Source organism: Protomyctophum parallelum (assembly GCF_964188405.1).
Source record: "Protomyctophum parallelum genome assembly, chromosome: 3".
Taxonomy (NCBI): Eukaryota; Metazoa; Chordata; class Actinopteri; order Myctophiformes; family Myctophidae; genus Protomyctophum; species Protomyctophum parallelum.
Genome location: NC_139698.1, coordinates 38,578,887 through 38,604,944, shown reverse-complemented (window position 1 = coordinate 38,604,944; position 26,058 = coordinate 38,578,887). Strand labels below are relative to the sequence as shown.

Sequence of the window (26,058 nt, the reverse complement as noted above, 5' to 3'; positions counted from 1 at the left end):
TCTGTCAATCCCTCTCTCTCTCTCTTTCTCTCTCAGGGGTCTCCGGGAGCGCCAGGGGTCCCAGGACCAAATGGACCTTCAGGAACACAAGGAGATCAGGGAATTCCTGTAAGTAGATTAATTACAACAGCATCCATTGAAACTACAATTTAATGGTATGGGGCCTATCACAGGCCAGTAAATTCATAGAGAACATAATAAAGATACTTGCCTAAAGCAAACAAGAAATATTACAGTAGTCATATTTATCAGGTGAAACAAACACTGTCTCTGTTGTACATCTTTCCTGCTCTCCAGTTAGCTCATAACATTAGCCACGCTCCGCTGCCCCTCCGTGGGCATGTGTCATAGTTTAGGAGGCAGGCAATCGTGACTAGGTCGCTAGTCGCTACTACGCGATTGGCTGGCAGCGTTTCTGGCGGCGTTTCAGAGTATGGGTCAGACTCCCATTGGCTTAGGCTGTGTTTCAGAGTATGGGGTCAGACTCCTAGCTCGCTTACATTTGATGAGCTGTCATTAGTCAGGTGATTAGTCAAAAAATTTAATAAATGGAGTTGGAACAACTAAGGTTCGGGAGGTTTGACCAAGCAGAAGACAACCCACCTACCTGCCATCTCCACCCTTGCCAACCAAACTCCACCCTTGCCAACCATGCAAACCACTCACCCACCTCCAACTAACCTGGCCACTCCTACCTCGCCCATAACCGTGGGTACTTAAACTCAATTGTCAAAAATGCCAGTGTGCTAGTTTCCAGTAAACACAGCACACCCATACGTTACATGAGATATAATCGCATATTATTTTCTCACGTTAGTATAGATAGCATCACCAGCATCTTCTCTCAGCTTGGCAGCCCTGCCCAACCTGAACTTTGCGTAACATTCACGCCTAGTCCATCAGCCCAGAATGGCCTCTCTGCCCAACATTTACCACTCGGACTACGAGGGTCCACCCACCGCCGCCAGCGAACCCAACGCCGCCGCCGAGCGCAGACCCGGTTTCGACCACCATGCCAGACCCGCTACTGGTACTCACCGCACCGACGCCGTCGCCGATCCCGCCGTCGCCCCGGAGACCCATGAACACCAGCAACGTGACGGATCACGTCCTTCCCGACGAACCACTCTTCGCCACGTCCACCAGCAGAACCCGGTACCAGCCCAGCAGCACCACTCCACCCGCTCTTCTTCCCGTCGCCCCTGCCATCAATCCTCGGACGACGAGGACCTCTTCCGGACACCCCGGGAGTTTCGCGAGGCTTCACATCCCTCCCCAGCCGGACAGCAGAACTGTTCCGCCGCCTCCCCGCGTGGCTCCAACAACTCAGCACCAACCATCGTGTCGGACTGGACTGTCGTCGGACTACAACGGGCGCTCATCGCCAAAGGCATCCCCTTCAGCAGATCCGCCAGGAAACTCAGCTTGTTCAACCTTCTCACGACCACCCGCATCCCACAACGAAGCAACAGCACCACAACAACAACAACACCAGCCTCGCCAGCCAGTGCGGGTCCGTCGCACCGTCGTGACGTTACGCGTCGCCCTCCCAGCCCAGGAGAAGCCCAGCAGGCGCCCGCTCGGCCGAGAGGTGGCGTCGTAACACCGCACACCAATCCAGCTACACCCCCCCCCCCCCTACTGAGCGTCACTACCTCCAGTAAGGTTTTCCCCGCCTCCACCAAAGCCAAAGACAGGCGTGGCCGCCCGCTGGTGTTTGTCGGCAACAAAATGCTATGCAACAACTTCAATGAGGGAGGCTGCGAACTGTCTTCATGCAAATTGCTCCACATCTGCACCTTCTGTGGCGGCTCCCACTCCCGCCCCAACTGCACTGACAAGCAGGCAAAACACCTATCTCCCCAACACCAAACCCCCACACCTTAACCCTCAACGCACCGGCTATTCAGGCCCCCTCACCAATGCCACGCTCGAAGCCTATAGTCCTTCAGTTTAGTTTTCTTTTGGGCTTCCCATCTCCAACACCTTCCTCAGCCCTACGAGCCCCCCTTAACCACTCACTCACCCGACACGCCCAGCACGCACGCCATCGGGTTTGTAACAACAGCGGTTCAGTCGCCATCCGCTTCTGGTTCCATTCCTACCTCCACCTGGTCCCCGCCGATCAGGACACTCCCCGGAACACTCCTTCGGCTACTCCTCCAGAACTGGAGCTGCGTCACAGCTCCAACAAGGGAGTTCCCGACCACATAACCCAGACCCTCGGCCCGACGGTCTTCCCAGGCCCATCACAGCTACGTCTGCTCCAACGCGCCCTCCACGAGGCCCACCGTTCCAGGGTCTGGTAAATTCTAGAAAGATACTTTTGGGGTTTCTACTATATCACTCAGGCTCACGCCTCGACCCCTAAGCCAAAGTATCTGGGTCCGCCCCCTCGAACCTCTGGTCCCACCATGTATTTCATGCCACCCATAGACGACCATACCCCGCATTTATACTTCACGCCTCGGCATTGTGACCACAATGACCTACTCCACGTTTATTCAATAAACCATCTTAAAGGGTTCCTATGTCTGATGTTTGGTCTTTCCTAGTGAAAGGAGGATACACAAAAAGGGGGTTGTAAACAGCAGTTGCTCTACTAAGGTCATATTCACACCTATACTTCGGTTGAGTCGATGCAAATGGGAGGAGAAGTTGCATCATTCTTGCATATTTAATTTGCTGTGTTTGCCTTCACACTGCGCTGTCATCCGCAGCAATTGGAAACGCAGCAGGGACCTTTATCAATGTGTTCAATTCATAAACTACACAGTGAAATCTATGGTGTTAAAATTATGCTCAGAGTAATAGTTAGGACGTCACGTAAAATGAACGTGCATGCAGTGTGTCGTCGGGCTGCCGGGTACTCTCTCTCTCTCTCTCTCATGCATGCACGCACTGTTCTTTTGGGCATGGCACAGCGCTGAGTGCACTGAGCACAGACAGCAGCGCAAAATGAATCCGACCTCCAACGTTTACAAGTTTATCGAGATGAAGAAAGTCCCTAGGCTATCCCCACACAGTGATAGCACTCCATGTTTACGCAGACACAGACATAACAGACAGACAGACAGAATATTCTGTAGGCTACACTGCAGTGTTTTTATGTGTTTTCTTATAAGCAATTGATTAATGTAGCCTACTCGTGACTTGTCCTCATATTTCGATGAGGGCTTCAGTCTCCTCATTTGACCACGTCTATGCACAGTAACGGGACATCTTTGCGCTGTGTTTCCTCATCATTCTTCCGCCACATAGTTTACTTCAATTCCTTTATTTGCTGCGGATTGCATTCACACCTGCACCGAATCGAAATAAAGTGTGTGTGTGTGTGTGTGTGTGTGTGTGTGTGTGTGTGGGTGTGCATGCGCATGTACATGCGTGCGTGCGTGCGTGCGTGCGTGCGTGCGTGCGTGCGTGCATGTACCTGTACATGCTTGCGTGCGTGCGTGTGGGTGGCAGTTTATATTTGGTGCAACCTTAGGCAAAGGAATCAAATGCCATTCCCAGCCTTCTTGTTTTCACTGTTATAATGTTTTGCATTAGGCCAGTACACAGAATGCTGGCTTACTTCTGTGAGCTCCTGAATGAAAACTGACCTGCACATTTTTTGTCTTTTCTCTGGATGCGATTGCATTCTCAAATGTGGATTTCATTAACTGAGGTTTACACAAAATCGCTCACATAATAACTAGGCATGCATGACATGCAGGTTTTGATTATCATGTTTAGTATGAGATCTTGTGTTGCCAGAGAAACTTTGCTATGGACTATATTGACTAGTTTTTATGTATCTCTCTGACAACATTTCGAAGGGTTTCGAAATGTTGAAGGATGTGACTTGACTTCCGCTCTCTCTCTCTGACCTCCCTCCGAAATAATTCAGTATTTTGTCACCATCACTGCCACTATAAGGTTTAGATGGGACCGCTGAAAGGAACAAGAAAAGAGGACATTGGATGTGTAACAGTTTGATGGTCATCATTACTACCACTACCAGCACAGTTCCGATGAGGCCAACTGCAAAGTCTGGATGAGAGACAGCGGACCATAACTCATTTAGTCATAAGACACAGTTTTATCAAACTTACACTAATGCTATTAAGTACACAGTAACACAAATGCAGAGAGGAAGAAACGCACAAAGTCGATTATGAACTTTCCCACAGCTTTGTCTCATCAACATTGTGTCCAGCTTCAAACGTCTCCTGCAGCTTTAAAATGTCTCTCTCTGTCAGTCCTTGTTCTGCCCCTTCAAGCCTCTGCAAGATTACTGTTCCAATGGAGGATTAGCTTCTCTCAAGTCATTTCAATCTGTAGAGGTGCTTTTTTTTCTTTCGGCCCCAGAGAAAAATTACTGGTAGCAGTCTCAACCAGTCCTGCAGCGCACTGAGCTGTGCTACAATCTGATTCGATTTGATTGCTCCCGTCAAACTTTATGAATCATGGTAGCTTCTTGCCAAGTGCCATTGCATATCTACTTTATGTTTGCACTGCTGTTGCTTATGCAATCCTTTAACACAGGCTTGTATCAAGGCATAGGTAGTCTCTCGAGACAGACTGTTGAATTACGTCAATTCAAAGGAAAAGAGTGCTGTTTTTCTTTATTTGCCGATGGGTATATGGGTATATATATGCCGATATATATATATTAGTGGTGGGCATAGATTTTTTTTTTTAATCTAGATTAATCTCACTGCAATTCTGGAGTTAATCTAGATTAATCTAGATTAAAATGGCTCATTTGAACTCTGCCGAAGGCATTGCAAATAATGTGTGCGCTACCTAAATAATGACCAGAAGTAAATCCTTGAACGGGCCACGTGGCCCATTAGACCAGGAGCCCTATCATAATTGGTAATGAAAATATAATAATGTTCAATACGATGTACGTGTGTTATACATTGTTTATTCAGTTAAACACGAATAACCATAAACACGTTACCATACAGGCAATTTGAAACAGTGGGTGCAAGAACAACCCCCTTTTCTGGGATATGACATTAATTAAACTGTAAACCTAGAGGTGATGAAGAACTGTTTACAGTCAGTAGCTTTGTGACAACCTCTACCTCTCCTTCTTCCACCAGTCACTCACCTCCAGTGGGGCGTCCCAATCCCAACCCTGGGGCTTCCTATTCCCTCTCCTACTGTACCTCCATCGGTACTGGGGTTTCCTATTCCCTCTCCTACTGTACCTCCAGTGGGGCGTCCCACCCCTCACATATGCCCCACTGATTAGCGACGTCGAGAAACTGTCTGGCACACGCTTCTGCAAAGTGACGCTCCTCCGTTTTAATCACACCTGACGTTATAGGAGAGACAAAGTAGATCAGAATAAGTTTGCTATTAATAGGAAACTTAGAATTAGCAGGCTGGCGTTGTTGGGGCTAGCTAGCAAACGTATAATGTTGGCTGGTGGTAAAATAAATCAATCGATCCCTGATAACGTTAGCTAAAGCTGTGTAAATGTTAGGCTGAATTAGCGATATTATATGCCGCGGTGGGGTTGGTTTCAGGTTGGATATTCAGCCAGGATGGCTGGGTATCCAGCCCGAGACCAACTTCACCGTGGTAAATTAATTTAAATTACATAACGTACCTAAGGCGAACGAGTGCATAGTTCGTCTCGCAGGTAGTTTGTAAGATGGGTCGCCTGTGGCCGCCTGGAGAAGAAGCTCGAGCCCATCATCTTCAACCACACTGATAGGCCGGCAGTTGATGGCAATCCACTGAGCTAGGAGGTTAGTTAGCTTGGCTGATAAAGTTGGGCTGACGGGCTTGCCACGGTTGCACTCCAACATTGTAGTTTGACGAACACTTTTCCCCGGAGCCATATTAGTGCTTGGCCCGCCGGCAGCTTCGCTATCATCAACCAACGCAAAGGGATGCTTGTGCGTTAGGTGATACTTCAGACTTGAAGAACTCCTACAGTAAGCCATTTCTGCTTTGCACAGGGTACAAACCACCTTGTTCTTGTCTAGCCCCTCTCGGGACCCTACATAAAGCTTTTCTGAAATTTTTATGAGTTTTATGTTGGGTCCCTGGTCAGACCTATATTTTCGTATGGAAATTCCAGTACACGGATGTAGAAATTCTCTCTAAAATAGGATCTGCGCCAAGTGACGGCATTATTTTCCTTGAGTTATTCTGAATTCGGTAACTTTAAGTAGCTATACATCCCGCTGCGAATATCTCCTGTGGCGCGGAAGCCGTTAAGTATTTTTAATCTTTGTTTGACCGATTTGGTCGCTTTATTTCTTCTTGTTTGTTTACCGTTTATTGTACCGCCTCCCGGTGTGCGGTTGGCTTGTGAGGCTACGTCCCTGCCTCTGATCTGCTGTGTCATAGCTATAGCGCCACTAGCTAGCCAGATAGGCGGTACAATGAGGTGTCAATAAACAAGGAAGGAAGAGAAGAATCCAAGCTTCCAAATCGGGCAAACATATATTAAAAATACTTAACGGCTTCCGCGCCACAGGAGATATTCGCAGCGGCATGTATGGGTACTTATACTTTACATATTCAGAAAGCCTCACACTGAAAAATATCGTCAAAGAGCGCGGGGAGCCGCTAAACATGTTGTTTATGTTTTTAAATGGGTGCGTCCCAGGTGGCATGGTAGTAGTGCTACAGGACCCAATGCTATCTGTGTCAACAAAATGTCAGAAACTTCAGTAGCATTTGGGTTCTGCTTGGAGGGCTAGTTCTTGTCGAGGTTTCCATTGGGAAGCTTCTTGTAAAGAAATTTCCCCTGATGCAAACCCGGGTTCACAGCGTCCTGCATGCTGACGTTTGATGTGGCACGCCGCACTGTTCATTAATTTCACCCGTGTCCGGTTAGGTTAGGATTTGTTACCGCCCCGTTCTCAGAGTAATTTATTTCACCTTGTCCCTGTTAGATTAGGACTTCTCCCTCCCACAGAGTAATTCGGCCAGGTAAAACTATCAAAGTGAAATTCCTAGCTTGCTCGCTTTATGCAGTCAATGCAGACCCAGCTCCCAGACCCAACTTTGAGAATAGATTAATGGCGATATTTTTTTTGACGCGCGATAATATTCTCGCGTTAACGCAGCACGTTAACGCCGATAACGGCCCAGCATTAATATATATATATATATATATATATATATATATTTATATATTGTCTGCTCTTTTCTTTTTTTATAACTTCCATGCTAACGTGGATGAGTGAGTGCACCAGTTGAGAAATAAAAAAAATATTGCTGAAGCTACGCACATCCCAAAGCTGTTGGATCAATTTCATCATGTAATCAAGTTAAGGAAAATCCACACACCAATTAACAGACTCGCCGATTTATTCAGGTAATGTTCCGAGCCACCATGCTCTTCTAAAGTGGAAGAGCCTGGTGTCTGGGAACGTTACCTACTGTAAATAAATCTGCAGACGTTTGTGTGTGGATTTTCTTTCATTTGATTACATCAGTGCACCAGCTGACCACTTTTCCTTCTGATCTGTAATATTGAAACCATAGGGATGGAGTTTAGACAGAAAACGAAAAATGAGGAATGCAAAAGACAGAGATATGCTTCTATACCCCACCGCCACCTATAGGAGATTATGTGTGGGAAATTAAAGACATAACACATGCACGCAAGTACAAAGTAACTATACCACTGCAGGATGGTTACACAATATGCTACAGTGTTTCCAGCTGTAAAGCGTTCTCCAACTCTGGATTCTAACAGCCAATGTGAAACATTAGACTTAGCCTTTTTTTGGAGGCCACTGCACTGTTATCACTGTGTTATCACTGTGTTATTTTGTGTTATTTTTTGTAAATATGATTGTACCCAGGGCGTCCTTGTAAAAGAGAGCATGCTCTCAAGGGTCTCCCCTGATTAAATAAAGTAAACAAATATCATAAGTGTAATGGTCATTGGTTGATCAATCTAGGCTCATGCTGAGAAAAGATTTTTGAGACAAAAGTTTTAATCTGGGACTAGATTTGCTTCAGCTCTTGTTATATAGTTTTAATACTTGAAATAATGAAAAAATAACATTTCAGATTTACAGTACAACTAAGATACAACGTTGATATTGCTGGGTGTGTCCAACATACCTGTACAAAATATTTCTCTAATATTGTTTCAAATATTGACATAAAATAGTAGAGCAATTGAGCAAACACAGGTGTTAAGAATGATAATACTGTAATTCCATTTCGTGTAGAGCTTTTTCAGTGAGCCAACATGCAGCACCCTGACTCTGTTTGATCTGAAATGAACAGAGACTTAATTATAATCATTGGTAACACATGTGAAGGATGTCAAATTACCCTACAATTCCATGCCAATATGGCTGAGGTGGAAAAATGTCTATTGTGAGTGACCATTAATGACCATTAATTAAGTGATAAGGTTTTCGATCCCGCGAGTTCGTCCGTCCGGCGTTCGTTCGTTGACTGTATAAGCAGCTAATTTTGGGCACAGATGGACCGAACTTTGCAAGCACACACCCAGGCCAGTAAGCCAAGGAAGAAACTCTGGTCCACCCCCATTTTTTTTAAATGGCCTCATTGAAGCACTATAAAGTCGATTCACTTTTTGGCCTATAACTTGAATCGTAGGTCATACAGTCAAAAATAAAATCTCTAGATTAATTGGTTCATGACGCAACTTTTAATTAGTTAGTGTGGCACCCAGACTATAGAAATTGCCTGGCTTTATTTAGTATTCTCGAAAAGTTTTGTTTTTATTATTCCACCCCCTGTGACATCATACGGGTCAATACATCATCATCATACAGTAGCAACCACACTTGCAATTTTCCAGAATTGTGAATTTTCAAGTTTGATAATGGAATTCAAATGGCAAAATGTGGTGTCATATGTGACTGATGTCATAGATCAGCAACATGAATTCCAAGATCCACATTGAAGCCATGGCGTTACGTTTGTTGTTGTTTTTTTACAACTAACGTTTATTCTATTTCAGTGTGCTAAATTTCCAGGAAATGGAAGGCTGTAGTTTTCATTAATAGAATCCCCACCAGTTATGTTACTGGGAGGCAAGTTTCGGAGCTATCCACAGCCTACCTAGCTGACTCTGGCAGATTGCGGCAGTATTGAGTTCACAAGTTCCCTCCTCCTGCCTGCATATGGTCTCTCTCAAGCAGAAACGATGAACCGGAAGCAGCGGGACAAAGATCTGATATCTCCATAATCATTTTGAGTTGTAGTCTTGTTAGGTTGTGTTTATGTGTGCTGTGGCAGCTGTGGCGCTGTGGCAGCGCTTCAATACGTCATCAGTCTCACGTTGATCCTGCCTCTAGCTGCATATCACTCCGATCAGCATTTGATCGGAGTCCCTCTCTGCCCGAGAGGGACCAGATGGGAGCAGGAGGAGGAACTCACTGCTGCCGCCATCTGGCGGATTCAGGTTACAGTCTAGACAGAATTAATAGACAGAAATTGTATCATCTTATAATAAGCTTTAGTGAGAACCAATTAATGGAGTTGGAACAACTGATGTTCAGGAGGCGGAGAAACACACTTTGACCATGCCCTCATGCCATCCTCCGCCCTCCTTGCCAATCTACCCAGCCTACTTATACCCGCCTCAGACAACCCAGCATCCTCTATGCTTTTCGTATGCTCGTACACGCCACAACGCACGTACACATACTAGCAACAGAAACAAAAAACCAGCAACACGAAACCAGCGGCTCACCTGCCATGGTTTATTCCACCTCGGAGGACGATCCTCCCACGGACGGACAGGGGAGCCCAACGCTCATACCTGACACTGACACGTCCAGCGACGATGACAGCCGTCCCACCACAGCCCCCCAGACCGCCGTCTCTCAGCCATCCAGGCTCAGCCTTATCCGGAGCCGCATTCGGGACCGTATCCGAAAGCTCCGCTCCGAGAAGAGGAAGGGTCGTGAGACTCGCCACCAACCACCGGCACCAGCCCTCCCTCCACCCACCCAGGCGACCCTGCGCTCCAGGCGCGTCCTCACCGCCACCCGCAGCTCCGCCGCTTCGCAACCTCCCAGCAACCCAAGCCCGCCACAACCCGCCATCTCCGACTGGACGGTAGTAGGACTTCACAAGCAGCTCCGCCTGCTCAACGTTCCGTTTGTCCGCTCCACCAACAAGGCGGGTTTGTTCAAACTTTTCTGCGACAGCACCAACAACAACAACAACGCAACTCCTTCAACTTCCTCAAACACGGCGCCCACCGATGACGTCACGAGGCGCGCTCCCAGCGCGGCCACCACCGATGACGTCACCCGCCGGTCCAAGCGGTCCCGCGTCATCCCAACCTCTCTTCCCCCCCCCACCTTCAGTGTTGGCACAATTCCAACCAGCTCAACCACCCCCCTCCCCCCCGCCATCACAATCCCTCCAATCAGCCAGACCTCCAATCAGTGCCTGCCCCCCACACCCTCACATCCCTCCTTTCCCTCTTGACCTCCTCCCTCTCGTCCTCCTCCGCCGCGCAGCCCGCACCACCCCCCACCCCCCCCACTCAAACTCCCCCCATCCCCCCATCCATCGCCACTCTCGTGGCTGCTTTGATCCAGGCCTTCCCTCAGGCTCTCCCAGCCTACCCGCCCTCCCAGGTCCCCCCTCCCCCCCTCATGGCTTCTCCTGCCGAGGTTCCCCCCGCCCCCCTCATGGCTTCTCCTGCCGAGGTTCTCCCCGCCCCCCTCATGGCTTCTCCTGCCGAGGTTCTCCCCGCCCACCTCATGGCTTCTCCTGCCGGGGTTCCCCCCACCCACCTCATGGCTTCTCCTGCCGAGGCTCCACCCACCGTCCCCCTGGCTTCTCCTGCCTTCCCACAGGCTCACCCTGCCTACCCTCACCTCCCGGCTACCTACCACCCTACGCTGGTTCTCCCCAGCGTCCTTTCCGACCCCTCCTACCCTCTCCCCCCCCGTCCTCCCAACTTCTCTCTCTCCACAGCAACCCCAGCAGTCGTCCCGCCCAACGCCCCAGCAAGAAACCCCCAGAACATCTGCGCCGCCCTCCGGAACCAGATTCTCTCAGGTAACGACATCGACCTGGCCACCCTCCTCCGTCCCTCCACCACCAACTCAGAATCCCGCGTCATTGAGTGCGGAGACCTCTCCATCCAACTCCGCAACCCCACCCCTTCACGCTCCGCCATCCTCACCGTCGCCGAGTTCGGCCTGGCATTCTCACTCTACAGAGACGTCATCTGCTCCACCTACCCAGCCCGGCGCCAGGAGCTGGACAACTACCACACCACCATCCTAGACCTAGCCGTGAGGTTCGGCGGCTCACTCTTCCTAGAGTACCACCGCCAGTTATCCGCCACCGCCGCAGCAAGGCTCCACCAGCTCAACACCGCCACATACTGGGGTCAACTAGACCTGGAACTCTACTGCCGGATATTCGCAGGAAGGCTCGCCATCGCCTGTAACCTTTGCGGCAACCCCACCCACCCCGCCAGCCAGTGCGTCCACGCCGCCACCCGCACCCCCGTCACCAGCCAGTACCCTGCCGCCAGTCAGCACGTCCACACCGCCGCCAAACCCACCACCAAACCCACCACCAAACCCACCACCAAACCAGCTTCCAGTCTTCCCCCCCTCCTCGCCATCGGCGCCCCGCCCCCGCAACGAACCCCCCAATACCCAGCTTCCAAACAAACAACTGACGTACGTGGCCGCCCAGTCCTTTACTGTGGCACAGAGGCCATATGCAACAACTTCAACGGCATAGGGTGCTCCGCTTCCGTCTGCAGGATGCTCCACGTTTGCACCCACTGCGGGGGCGCCCATGCCCGCCCCTCCTGCCCCCAACACCCCACCAATCCCTCCAGACCCAGCTGACTACTCCGGCACCTCTCCACCCCCATCAACATCCCCGCCCTGGCCGCCGCACTATCACGCCACCCAGACCCCGCAACCGCCTGCTTCCTCCTCGGAGGCCTGAACTACGGCTTCTCCCCCGGCCTCATCACCCTCCCCACCAACAGCCACATCTGCCAAAACCTCCAGTCCGCCATCACCGACCCCGACTCCGTCACCACCCTGCTCACCAAAGAAGTCAAAAACGGATTCATGATCGGCCCATTTTCCACCCCACCATTCCCCATCTACCGCATCAGCCCCCTCGGCATCGCCACCCGGAAATACTCAGGGAAAAAGAGGATCATCCTCGACCTCTCCTCCCCCCACGGCACCTCCACCCCCAGCATCAACAGCCTCATCCCCAGCCCCCCATTCTCCATGCAATACGCCACCATAGATGGCGCCATAAACCTCATCCGACTCGCCGGCCAAGGCGCCCAGCTGGCCAAAGCCGACGTCACCGCAGCTTTTAAAGTCCTCCCCCTCCACCCCGACAGCTGGCATCTTTTTGGGGTCTTCTGGCAGGACGCCTACTACTTCGCCGTCCGCCTCACCTTCGGCTGCAGGAGCAGCCCAAAGCTGTTTGACACCCTCGCCGAAGCCCTTTGCTGGATCCTCCTCAACAACTGCAAGCTCCCCTACGTCACCCACCTGCTAGACGACTTCCTCGTCGTCACTCCCCCTCACGCACCCCCCGCATCCGGCCTCACCACACTCACCTCCCTTTTCAATGACCTCGGCGTCCCCCTCGCCCTAGAGAAGACCGAGGGCCCTTCCACATCCCTCGAATTCCTAGGAATCACTCTGGACACTGTCTCACTCCAAGCCTCCCTGCCCCCCGACAAGCTCAACCGCATCACCCTCCTACTCTCCAACTACATGGACCTCCCCCAGTGCAGCAAGCAACAGCTCCTTTCCCTACTCGGCCATCTGAACTACGCCATGCGCATCATCCCCCAAGGCCGCTCCTTCATCTCCAACCTCCTCCACCTCTCCACCTCAGTCCCTTCCCTTCACCACCAAGTCACGCTCGACTCCCCCTGCCAAATGGAGCTGCGCCTCTGGCACCTCCTCCTCTCAAACTGGAACGGCATCACCTTTTTCTACAACGACTTTGTCTCCTCCCCCGAAGACCTCCAACTATACACAGATGCGGCCCCCTCAGTAGGCTTCGGCGGCTACTACGCCGGAAGGTGGTTCTCCTCCCCCTGGCCTGGCGAACTCCACCTCCTCGACCCTGACCATACCCAATCCTCCACCCTCTACGAACTCTACCCTATAGTCGTCGCCGCAGCCCTGTGGGGCACAGAGTGGACCAGCAAGAGTGTCCTCATCCACACCGACAACCAGGCCGTCGTACAAATCATCAACAAAGGCCGCTGCTCCTCTCTCCCCGTCATGTCCCTCCTGCGCCGCCTAACCTGGCTCTCCGTCACCCACCAGTTTCTCCTCCGCGCTGCCCACGTCCCCGGCCACCACAACACCATCGCTGACTCCCTTTCCCGCTTTCTCTTTCAGAAATTCAAGACCTTGGCACCACACTCCGATCCCCTTCCGGTCCCAGTCCCTCCATTTTCCGACATCACCTTCCCCTAGAGCATCCTCTCCACCACCTCATCCTCCAGTCCCAGCAATCCGTCCTGCTGAGCATAGCAGACTCCACCCTCTCATCCTACCGGACAGCTTGGATCAACTTGGATCCGCCACAACCTACCCTTCCCTTCCCTCGATCTCCTCTCCCTCTCCGCCTACATCAGCCACAGCGCCTCTGCCCTCTCCACCCGTTCCTCCACAATCCGAGTCTACCTCTGCGGGATCAGTTTCTTCACCAAACTCCTAACCGGTTCACCCCATCCTTTCACTCAGCACCCCCAAATCCTTCTCCAACTCAAAGGCCTACAGCGCGGCGAACCACGACTCCCCCCTCGGCGCCTCCCCCTCACCATAGAAATCCTGGCCTCCTGCATCCACACCGTCAGATCCAGCTACGCCAACCAAACCCTCAACTCCACCCTCGAATCCATGTTCCTCCTCGCCTTCTACGGCTTCCTCCGCTGCTCGGAGTTCACAGCCGCCAACCGGAACTTCGACCCCGCAATCCACCCCTGCCTCTCCGACATAACTTCCCACGACCACGACACACTGGTCTTCACCCTGAAACGAAGCAAGACCTCCCAGCATCGCCCAATCCCCATCTACTTCTTCCGCCTCAACTCTCCCACCAGTCCTTTTGAATCCCTGGCCAACCACGTCCGCCTCAGACAATCCCAGCACGCTCTCCCCCAGGACCCCCTCTTCATCGACGAACACGGAACCGTCGCTACCCATGGCTGGTTCCTCCTCCACCTCCGCCAAATCCTCACCATCTCAGGCTACCCTGCGGAAAACTTTTCCGGCCACTCCTTCCGCATCGGCGCTGCCTCCACAGCTGCCAGCCGAGGCCTCCAGGACCACACCGTCCGCCTGCTAGGTAGATGGTCTTCCCAGGCATACCTGACCTACATCCGCTCCTCCCTCCACGACATCAAACAGGCCCACAACTCCCTGGCCTAGTAGTCGCCCCCGTAGTCCTTTTGGGGATCACGCCTCCAGCGTACCGCGGGCTGACCGCCACGCGATCACGCCCCACGTGTGCCGCGGGCTGACCGCCACACGACCCCTTCCCCAAAGACTTCAGGGTCGGCGAACCCCCGGAACCCACGCCCCGCTCTCCTCCTCATCACAACCCTCATCACTTCTTTCTCTCATTCAATAAAAACCTTAAACCTTCCAATAGTGTGTTTCTTCCAACTAGTGAAATGGAGTTGGAACAACTGATGTTCAGGAGGCGGAGAAACACACTTTGACCATGCCCTCATGCCATCCTCCGCCCTCCTTGCCAATCTACCCAGCCTACTTATACCCGCCTCAGACAACCCAGCATCCTCTATGCTTTTCGTATCCCGCCACCATCCCCATCACCACCTCAAGACCAGCAGCTTCCACTGCTCTTTCTCCTCCATCTCTCCTCACCTCGTCCCTTCCTCACAGTTCCCACGGGGGATCACGCCTCCAGCGTACCGCGGGCTGACCGCCACGCGATCACGCCCCACGTGTGCCGCGGGCTGACCGCCACACGACCCCTTCCCCAAAGACTTCAGGGTCGGCGAACCCCCGGAACCCACGCCCCGCTCTCCTCCTCATCACAACCCTCATCACTTCTTTCTCTCATTCAATAAAAACCTTAAACCTTCCAATAGTGTGTTTCTTCCAACTAGTGAATATGAAGATATGGCTGAAATTTGATAAAGTGTTCCTTTAATAGTATAACAAAAAACATGCATGGGGATACGTCCCAGGTGCATGGATGCACCTGGGACGTATCCTCAGTGATGTATCCCAAGGTCATCAGGGTTTCCGGAACATCATACCCCTCACTCAGGCGACCCAGCCGGGGTGATCAAGTCCCGACTTACGTCCCAGTAGCTACCCTCGATCAGTCCCACTAGGGCAAAACCAGGGCCACACAATCCGTTGGAACTACTCCAGAACAACTCTGCTAGGGCTGGGAGGTACGCTTCTGGCACATGGAAGGACTGGCCTCTGTGGGTTGACTCCTGTCTGGGCCCCTCCTACGTCTCACCAGGTCCACTCTCACCAGGCCTAGGACCTGTGCGTTGCACCAGAGTCCCATAACCAGACACTTCATTCAGGAGGAGTGGTGGGCAATGGTTCCACAGACTCCACCCGAGCCAGAAGGTGGTGCTGCGGGCACCGCAGCAGATCCTCTTTTTCTATGCAGGCATTAACAAACAGTATCATGAATCTTATAATATTTAATAGTTAATACCACAGTGTTGTTTGATGTATTTGCTCAGCTTTCCTACAGTATATCCTTTTAATAATTGTACAACACTGTCGCTAAGTACAGTACATTCAGCTTGTCCACTTGTTGGGTCTGTAGGCCTGGGAAGTGGGAACGCACGCGAGGATAATATGTTTTTTAATCTATTTCTCTCGCTGCATGTGCCAAATCTTGCCACAAGTATCATATTTTACACAGATTTCACACACATCTCTTGCTATTTTCTGCATTTTCTTTCTTTACATCTATACATCAATACACATGCACGCACGCAGGCACACGCAGGCACACACACACACACACACACACACACACACACTTGCACACAAACACAATCACAATCAGTCGAATGGCCAAGAACATGATGGCATTTTTGTCAGGTGAAACCACCTGACTAATGAAAGCTCATGAAAACTAGACAACCTGTTCTAGCCCTAGTCATACTGACGGCCTAACCTGATTGCCTCCTCTGGCCAATGGGACACCAAGCAACGGCAAAGCTGCCCTCTGGCCAATGGGAAGGAAAGAGGCAAGGGGGGGGGGGGGAGACGAGACATGGAGACAGCGCTTCTTTCACCTGACAAATATCACTATGTGATCATTTCTTGTTTTTCTTTCAATGGAGGTCCTTTAACCGGCTGTGAGAGCAATAGCATCAAACATGTTTTATCATCTCAGCACTTTGCTGTATCCTTACTCTCAGATAAGCATCCATGCACTTTGTTGGTAAAGTGTAGTTGTTTGGCACGCGCACGTGTGTGTGTGTGTGTGTGTGTGTGTGTGTGTGTGTGTGTGTGTGTGTGTGCGCGTGTGCGTGTGCGTGCGTGCTTGTTGCAAGCCAAACACTTCCCCATCCAAGAGGTTGTAAACAGCAGTTGCTCTGTCTTTAGGCAGAGTGTGTGTGTGTGTGTGTGTGTGTGTGTGTGTGTGTGTGAGTGAGTGAGTGAGTGAGTGAGTGAGTGAGTGAGTGAGTGAGTGAGTGAGTGTGTGCGAACTCAAGCTGCATGCACACATTGTGCGTGCATGATAGTGTGTGTCTTTAGGCAACTATAACGAAGAATTAGAAAAACACTTCTCAAATGCATCAGTATTCTACCAGCTGTTGAATCATAGCTGGAGAGATACAGAGATAACTATAGCTAGCTAATGTGTTATGATTAAGGTTATAAAGTATTATGATTATTTATGAGCACTTATAAATATAATTATACATGGTTATGAGAAGATTATAATGTCTTATACTGTAAGTGTGTTCATAATGCGTTATAAACATGGGTAGCAAGTGTTACCGAAATAAACAAAGAGAGGTGGCAAAGAACCAAACTGAATGAGACTGAGAGGATGGGGGTTTCTAAAAATGTCTGAATCTTTGGACATTTCTTTAAGAGATGGGAAGACAACCTGAGAGAAGGAGTGGATGAGAAATAGAGAGAGAGAAAGAGATAGAGAGAGAACAATGAGCTTGCCTATATTTCAGACCACATCCCAGTTTAATGTTTGTTATCTTTCTGTGTGGCCTTTTTTATCTTCCAGGGTCCTGCTGGTACCAAAGGCGATAAGGGGGAGAGAGTAAGTCATTCTACCCATATCCTTCAGCCACTGCTTAGAACAAATCAACGTTTATTGCTCCATTTTGCAGTGGAAATTATGTTATTGTGCTGACAGTATAAGATTCACAATTACTTACTAATGTTGTTCAGAGCAAACTGAATACTTTACAACCATCTCTCCCCCTGTCCTACTGTCTCACATAAACAAACTCTGTATTCCCTTCTCTTTCTCTATTTATTTACATTTACAGCATATAAATATTTTATATACTGTACAGTATCTACTTAATTTCTCTCTCTCTCTCTCTCTCTCTCTCTCTCTCTCTCTCTCTCTCTCTCTCTCTCTCTCTCTCTCTCTCTCTCTCTCTCTCTCTCCCCCCACATTCCCTTGTGACTTAAACTTAGAGTAAACTGTATTAAATCAACCTTACAGTTCAAATTTGCAGCATAGCGGTGCCTGCATATTGCTGACGCAGTAGCCAGGCCATATCTGCTGAGAGCTAGAGGAATGCACTTTGCCAACTAGAGGCACTCTAGAGATGGACCCACAGGATTTCTTCATCTAACTAATCTAAACACGTTTACATCCTAGCAGGGCAGCACAATTACTATGCTGCTTTTTTTGCTTTTATTTCCCTGGCTCGTGGGAAAGGAAACGCAATTAGAAATCAGCCTCTCACATTAATGTGAGAACTGATAGCAGAGAAGTGAATGTTGTATTAAAGTGTCATGTTGTAACAGCATTGTGTTTGTTCTTAAGGGTGATGTCCAATCCCAAGCGGCAGTACGTGCCATTGCACGTCAAGTCTGTGAGCAGCTTATCCAGAGTAAGTACTAAGTACAAAGAGTACAAACAAAAAAGATGTCAGCATCACTGCTTACAGAACTTTCGTTCACACTCATATACAGTATTTCCATTATTTCTGGGGGCGGGAGTGGCTCAGGGGTAGAGTGGCCGGTAGAGCAGCCGGATGGGAACCATGAGGTTCCATGAGTTCGATACCGGCCTCTCCCAGAGTTAGTGTCGAAGTGTCCTTGACTGTAAACCCCTAATTCCTCCCGATGTGTAGGTTGGTGCCTTGCATGGTTTCCTCCACCATCGGTGTATGGATGGGTGAATGTAATGCACAATCTATGTAAAGCACTATATAAATGCACCATTTACCATTATTCTTTCATACCCCTATTGTAATCCAGCAATAAAGCAATGAATAACCAATTACTGTATCTTTTTTAAGAATCCACACAGCTTTATTTTCTTGTTCTGTGTTAGGTGCTAGTCACTCAAGAATCCTATTTGTTCCACATACGTAATTGTTATAGAGGGTATGCGCTTGCATAAAGTGAAAAATCGTGTGGCAAAGTGAGTTTAACATCGTTTAATGTCATTGATGCAACCAGATTGGACTTTTCTGTTTGGATGAATGGGCTGTCAAGGCCAGAAAGTAGTTTTTGCCCCTCAGTAGGAGTTCCCGTTCCCGCATAACTTCCACCTCTGAGTATGATGATGATGAGGGTCACGCGCATACTATTAGTAATTGTAGCAGTTGTTCATCTTACTGTTCATGTATTAATAATAATAATAATCATTGTTATTATTACTTTTTTACATAAAAGAAGAAAAAAGCGGAAATAGCCACAAATGTAGTGTAAATAGCCACAGCATCTACAGTTAACGTCTCATTGTGATCTTGTATATCAGCTTGATTTTTGAAATGTAAAAATATCAAACAGGCTATGTCAAACCACAAATATACATTGTTAGATTCCTCTCCTCTTTTCCATCCAGGCCACCTGTCTCGATACAACTCAATCCTGAACCAGATCCCCCAGCCAGCGGTGTCGGTCCGGACAGTGCCTGGCCCACCGGGAGAGGCCGGCAGGAGAGGAGCCCCGGGTCCTCAGGGAGAACAGGGCCCGTCCGGCAGGCCGGGCTTCCCCGGTACCAATGGCCAAGGTGGACGGCCGGGAGAAAGAGGTGAGGTGCAAGAGGGTGGAGGGAGGTAGAGGACAGAGAGGAGGTAGAGGTAAGTTGTGTAGTTAATGTGTACAAGAAAGTATGCTCCTCTCTTGTTCCATTCAATTACAGTAGTGGTTCGCAACCTTTTCAGGTCTCCCACCCAAAATAACCATATTTGAACTTGGGACTTCCCAAAATAATCGCCCCGACCCACAGGTTGAGAACCACTGAATTACAGCACAGCCACCTATCCACTTAATTACTGTATTGTTACCGTTATATGCTGAGTGTGCAGAGCATTTGCACCATCAACTCTGACTGTGAAAGTCCATCAAATATATGGAAAATGTTCCTAATGTATCAGGGCACTTGGTGCATAAGAATGACGCAATAAAGGCCAAGTAATGGAGGTGGGTTAGAGATAGGGGGGTAGATTTTGAAGGTGCGTTTTACCAATGGAAATACATAAATTGGCCTCGCTCTGCGCACATTCGTATTATGAAAGGCATATCGGCCCGTGTTGAACGCACTGGCCCGTGTTGAACGCACACACATTATGGCTTACCGCGTTCCTGAATATTTTAGCATTGTGGGAGTGTCCATATGTTAATTATTTTCGCTTTGCGCAATTTGCTATTAAGCCCCTTGACCTAAAGACACTCAGCGCATAACGATTAGACGTGGGTCTGACCACCTCATAAACGCAAAAAGCACTGTTTGATTTGACACTTGAGCGGCTCTGGGAGGCTGGTAGAGTGTTGCCATGTCTGTTTATTATAAGCGGCTTATTTTTCTGTAAAGTTGCTTTCTGTGTGGTTGCTTTTCTTGTTTCTAAAGTGGTTATTTGGGCTTTTCTCCTAATGTTGTTTAAACCAGTGATCCTCACACAGCACATTCCCATGTCAAGGATCCCCAGATGAATGCATTTGCCCAACTAAGGACGGCTAATCCAAAAATTAAATAAAAAGATTACTTTTGAAAATAGCAGATCTATACCAGCTCACAATGCATCACATTCATTCATTAGAACTATGAACTCTGACTGCAGGGGGATATATAATGATCATTATAACAATGTGCAAGAACATATTTAAAAAGAAGGAAGAACTTTATATTTGTGGACAATCAAAATATGTTTTTTTATTTTAATGTGGTGTCATTCAAATTAATCTGGATATGGCAGACTCACTATTTAGAAAATAAAAACATGGCACTTCATTTAAAATAGGTTACAGACCCCTGTTATATGCGCTTCTTTTGGGATTATTTTTATAGACCTATTTAGTTGTTTCTATGGGACATGGCAACAGCTGCTCTCTGCTGCGCAAAGAGAGAGGCTTTCTTTGGTAAAAATGTTGAGATTAGAAACGGCCATAATTCTTTCATTTCTCAACCTTAAAAATAAATAAAAACATCTCCATAATCCGTGGGAAGTTTGCTTTCATATGCTGTATCACACCCGATTCAAGTCTTCTTCAATAAAATGCTACGAGCGAACTCAGCGAAGACCATACCATCGGGGCCACAGCATTACGCAGCACGCATTCAACTCATTCCTTCGTCGTGACTTGAATGAAATAAAATATAATAAACGTTATTTTACTGGTGTTTTTCAATAGAAACAAATAAAGAGCGTGTGTAGGCTACTGTGTGCAAGTGCAACAGTGCATATACATGCATGCACTAGGCTATATTTCTTCCGTGTCGGGATGGTGATTGAGCTCTTCAAGTTCACAGCCCGTTTGTCTTTCATAAAAAAACGTTGATATTAGCCTATAAACACTCATGGTTCTCTCATTTCTCAACCGTTTTATTAAATGTAAAAATCTCCATATTCCTTAGGAATCTTGCTTTCATTCGCTGTATGGTACATGGTTCTATCGTTATCGAATTAAACAATATCAAACGAACTTGCATGTTCGGGGGTTAGACGATTCTGGGAACATTACGCATGGATTGCCAATTTGCCAATATGCTGCTATCTACTCGCAGTTCCATTCCGATCTGAAAGGTATAGGTGGGTCTGTTCTTTTGAGGCATAAAGGTGATAGCATGCAGTGCAATAGGAATAATTAACCCAAATGTGACAAAGTCATGTCATGTCTTCTATGGTGCCAGCCTGAAGAAATGTAATACCACGATCCCCAAAGTGCGCATTCCGTATGTGACATCAGCTGACTGGTAAATAGAATAGTACGGACATGTTGATTGGGTACGTCTCAAACACGCCTTAAACACACCCATGACTAATTCAAGGCCGTTTTGCGCACTCCGCGGGGTGTCAAAAGCGCTTCTTAACATGCCCAAAATTGCAATATGACATACCACACGCCCCCAGATCATAATACTGTAATTAGATTAGTAATATAGAAGTAAGTAAAATAGAAGTCCTAAATGGCACCCAGGGAGAGATGGTGACATAAAATATGGTTTATTAGCCAGAATGGACAGCCCAGATTGAGAGAGACACACAGACAGAGAAAGGTAGGAGTGAAATTGCATTGGGATAGTAATTTACACCATACGTTATACAGTATAAATTATTTCCTCAGAAATGCACACTCTGTCTATGGCCTGTGTACATTCTGAAGATGACTGCTTCACAGTTCCAAGTAACACAAGCAAACAGGCTTGTTGTTTTAAAACATGGCAACTACATGTTATCAAGTAGATCAACCATCAGCACAACTGAGACACATTAGTTCAGTTCAGTTCAGTTCAGTTCAGTTTTATTTTGGTCAAAAAGCAAAGACATTACATTACATGTATTATTATTATTAAAAAAATTGAGACCAAAAGGGTTTAAGCTGAAGCCAATGGCTTATTGTGCCTATCCGGGGGGGGTACGAATCCCCTGAGATTGTACCTGAGATTGTACCTGCTCTCTCGAGCCTCGAACAACTCCTGGACACAGGGCGGAAGCAGTCTGTTATGTGCTTTATACATTATAACTGCTGTTGAGAGGTCTACCAGATCATGCATATTGTTTATGTTTAGACAGCTACTTATTGTAGTGAGAGGGGAGTTTATCAAACAGCCAGCCACGGTGAAGAGATGTAAGGGATTTAGTGACTAGCAATAACAGACTAAACTGAATGGTTTGTTTTATAAACAACACTAAAATACTCAAAGTAATTATGGCATTCAGTGCTTAATGTGATAACATACTGTAATAGTGAGTCAGGGGCTCTCCTTTACTTTTCAATCAAACCAACAGATTTACAGTTTGTCACTTCAGTGGTGGTAATTCAGGTCTACCTTTTCCTGCAGTCGCTTACAAGAGAAATAATTTATATTCAAACAACTTACTTGCAGCCGGGAGCCACTGGTCCAACTCACACAAACTACTTTATTTTTTACACAGACTACTGAAAATAGAGTATTCAGACTCTGCAGGGAGAACAGGTCTTGGGGCACAAATGAAATGACTTATTTTCATTGGGGCTAGCCCATTCTACTTTAAAAACAAATAAACTGCTAAATAATCATTTTATATGGACAAGACAAGAGGTCTCTAAGTATTTTAAGAGCTGGTTCCCTTGAACACATTACGGGGACCTTTGTTCTATAGTAAAAATAAACTATGGAGGTTATTCATAAATAATACCTGCTGGCAGATTTAAGGCGACATTAATGGACAAGACCTTCATAAAATAATATTTTCAGTATTTTAACTAATGAACTTGGTTATCTTTCCTTCTCTATGTTGTGGGGCATTTCTCATTGCCGCCACCCAATTTTATAATTTGCCTGTTGCAGAATTGATTCATCAAAGGAAGCCTTCAAGCCTGATACATTAATATTCTGTTTAACCTTGAAACAAACGTTTAATGTAGGCATACTAGTCAGTGGAGAGAGCATGGCTTTAAAGCAAAGCAAATGTTTTCTCTGGAGAGTCCCATTTTCAAAGAACTCATCTTGCAACGTAAAGCTTATTTTGCAACCACATAATTTAGACTAATCAAATTAATCTAACAAATTACTGCAGGGCACTTGGGTAACTTTAAAGACTGGTCCTTGTTCCTTGCCGAAACAACAACTCAAGGTTGGCTGTGTATTTTATTCAGAAACCTCATGTCATTCTGATGTTTAACCAAAACCGACAGTTATAGCCACCAACCACAATTTCACTCACTAAGACAGGGCCACGTCTGTGTAGCACTATTAGTGTGTATTGTATAATGCGTGTGTGCTGTGATACTGTATGCCAATGCATTGTTCAAAATAAATAATTTAAAGCGTGTGCATGAATGCATGTGTGCATGCATGCACATGCTTGTGTGATTGTCAGTTAGTGATTGATAGATGGAGGGTAGTTACTGTAATCATCAGATTTCAGAATAGGCTTGGTGCTTCAGCAAAGTAAAACCTATAGATATGTGTTTTAGTGCTGACCCTGATTGACTGCCATACACTCATGTACAGTATACAATCCAAAATACAGTAAATATGTGTGTGTGTTAGGCTGCGCAACAGTGACACTTGATTGTGAAAACCAACCAAAAGCTATTGCTCTGACACAGCCAGCCAGCCAGCCAGCCAGCCAGCTATTTTTGTGCTCGGACACAGCCAGCCAGCCAGGGACAGACCCAGGGACACACATAGCTGTCTATAGGAGTGGTTGCACCACTCAAAAACGGATCAATGACGTATACTTAGACCCAAGAATTTAGGGCGAAGCAAGCTAATGATCTGATCTGTCTGTTTTCAGGTCTCTCTGGAGAGAAAGGAGAGAAGGGAAGTCATGGTGTTGGAACTCAGGGACCTCGAGGACAACCCGGTCCCCCAGGTATGTCTCTCACTCCGTCTCTCCCCCTCTGTCTCTCTCACACGATTTTAATGATAATATAACATTAATATTAAAATGTATATATGTAAAAATAATTAAGAAAGAAAAAAGTAAATTAAAAAAAGTATTATTTCTGTAATAAAGAACTTTGACCACTCTTGAGTGATTGATTATTAAAACAAACATGCTCTGAAAATGTAGCCAATTGGTCGTGTTAAGTGGTCAGATGGGTGGGCCATAAACACTTTCGAGCTCCATTTTCAAGTGGGCCCTGATCCACAGAAGAGTTTCTTTGCTCTACTACTACTCCCTATAATCCCCTTCCTCCTTACGAAGCAGCTGCTCGTTTTGCAGTGAACTTGTTTCACTTGAACTTGTGTAAATGTTGTACACCTTTAGGTTTACCAGGTGAAGGTAGGACGGGCAGTCAGGGCCCACCAGGAAGGCCTGGCATCCAGGGGACACCAGGACGAGCAGGGACTGCAGGATCCACAGGAACAGCTGGTCCACCAGGCTACTGTGACCAGAACTCCTGCATGGGATACAATGTTGGAGGTAACGATCTTTAGGGTAGTGCTATTTCATGGACTTTGTTGTTCACAGGGACTTTGACCGCACTAAAAAGTGTCCGTGTGAATCAAGCTAGATTGTCTATATATATATTGGATTTAGCTATCAATAATAATAAACTTTTATAATGCACTTCAAAATGAAGTTACATAAAACTGAAGAAAACAAAAAAGTCACCAACAGAATAAAACATGAGCTATAAAATACAAAGTGCACTGAGAAATACACATAAGGGAACCAATCTTTTTTTTTTTAAGATTAATTACGGAAAAGTAATTTGATAAAAATGTTTTAAAGTATGATCTCATATACACAAAAAGTATTATTGTCAAGGCATAGCTGAGGAAGTCATTTTCTGGTTCCATCATTCATTTTTCCCATAGAGATTTCCAAAAAATATTTATATCAATTATTTTAAGCCTAGAATAAAGCCATCCAGGATCCTGGTGAATCGTGGCCATACAATTGGCCAATACAAATTCTGTGAAAAAATAAGTTTGACAAACGCAAAAATGAAGGGTATAGTACTAGACCGGTGCAGAGCACGAAGATCCATGCCCCACCCGGCTATGGAATACCCGTTGTACCCGTGTCAGAGTACCCGTTGTACCCGTGTCAGAGTACCCGTTCCACCCATCTGTCTGTGTCCCGTTTATGCCCATATATGGAGATTTCTGTATATCTCTGTATGTGTCCCTTTATGGAGTTCTGTGTCAGGCATGCCCAAATATGAAGTGTTATGAAGACATAGGGGTGACAGGTCCAGGGCCCGGGCAGTGCTTGTTCTGGACAACGGACTATCCGACGGACTTGACACCGGGCACTGCACTCCCTGTGGGGGTGTGGAACACGTGTCAAATTTGAACGGTTCTCGAGTTACGTGGATTACAGACGTACACATGTATGTTTGTACGTACAGTGACATGGGCATTATAGATAGATATATTAGTATATCATATATTTTCATTTTTCACAGAATCAAATGTTTTATGGTCGTGATTCACCATTATCCTGGATGGCTTGATTATTCTATTCTATTCTATTATTTTAAATAATTGATATATATATACTGTATATATTTTTGGAAATCTCTATGGGAAGAATGAATGCAGTCTGGATCGACGGAACCAGACCAGTAAATGGCCGCCACTGCTATCCCCTATTGTAGAACTGAATAAAATATAAATGCATTATTTGAATAAAATAAACCAGTGGAGCTGAGTTTTTCATACCAGACTCTATTTTTTCTCTAAAATATAAATGCGCACATACACATTTGTACATGACCTAAAGACCTCAATCTCACATGCACAGACAGATCCTCTTTGTGCTTCACAACATAAATCATAATAATGCTGTCCTGGACAAGTCTGGATAATGCAACTTTGAACCACATCAGCTTGATGGACAACGGGGTGCCTTTTGCTGGACTAGTCCTGAACATCTAAAAGTGAAGATCACCTGGTTTTACGCTAGAGCAATTAATAAATGTT

At 47.2% G+C, this 26,058-nt stretch overlaps 1 protein-coding gene across 5 annotated transcripts in view; it reads left to right on the top strand.

Moving 5' to 3' along the window:
* The window catches only part of col14a1a (collagen, type XIV, alpha 1a), a 594,115-nt gene that overhangs the window by 170,053 nt on the left and 398,004 nt on the right, over window positions 1-26,058 (top strand). For all 5 annotated transcript variants that reach the window (XR_014569038.1, XR_014569039.1, XM_083761059.1 and 2 more), the window contains exons 42-47: window positions 37-108; window positions 17,230-17,265; window positions 18,007-18,073; window positions 19,036-19,224; window positions 23,918-23,995; window positions 24,395-24,550. Coding sequence is in view for 3 of the 5 variants with exons in the window: in XM_083761059.1 (XP_083617185.1) it covers window positions 37-108; window positions 17,230-17,265; window positions 18,007-18,073; window positions 19,036-19,224; window positions 23,918-23,995; window positions 24,395-24,550 (598 nt within the window). In the remaining 2 variants the exon portion in view is untranslated. The remainder of the gene's footprint in view (window positions 1-36; window positions 109-17,229; window positions 17,266-18,006; window positions 18,074-19,035; window positions 19,225-23,917; window positions 23,996-24,394; window positions 24,551-26,058) is intronic.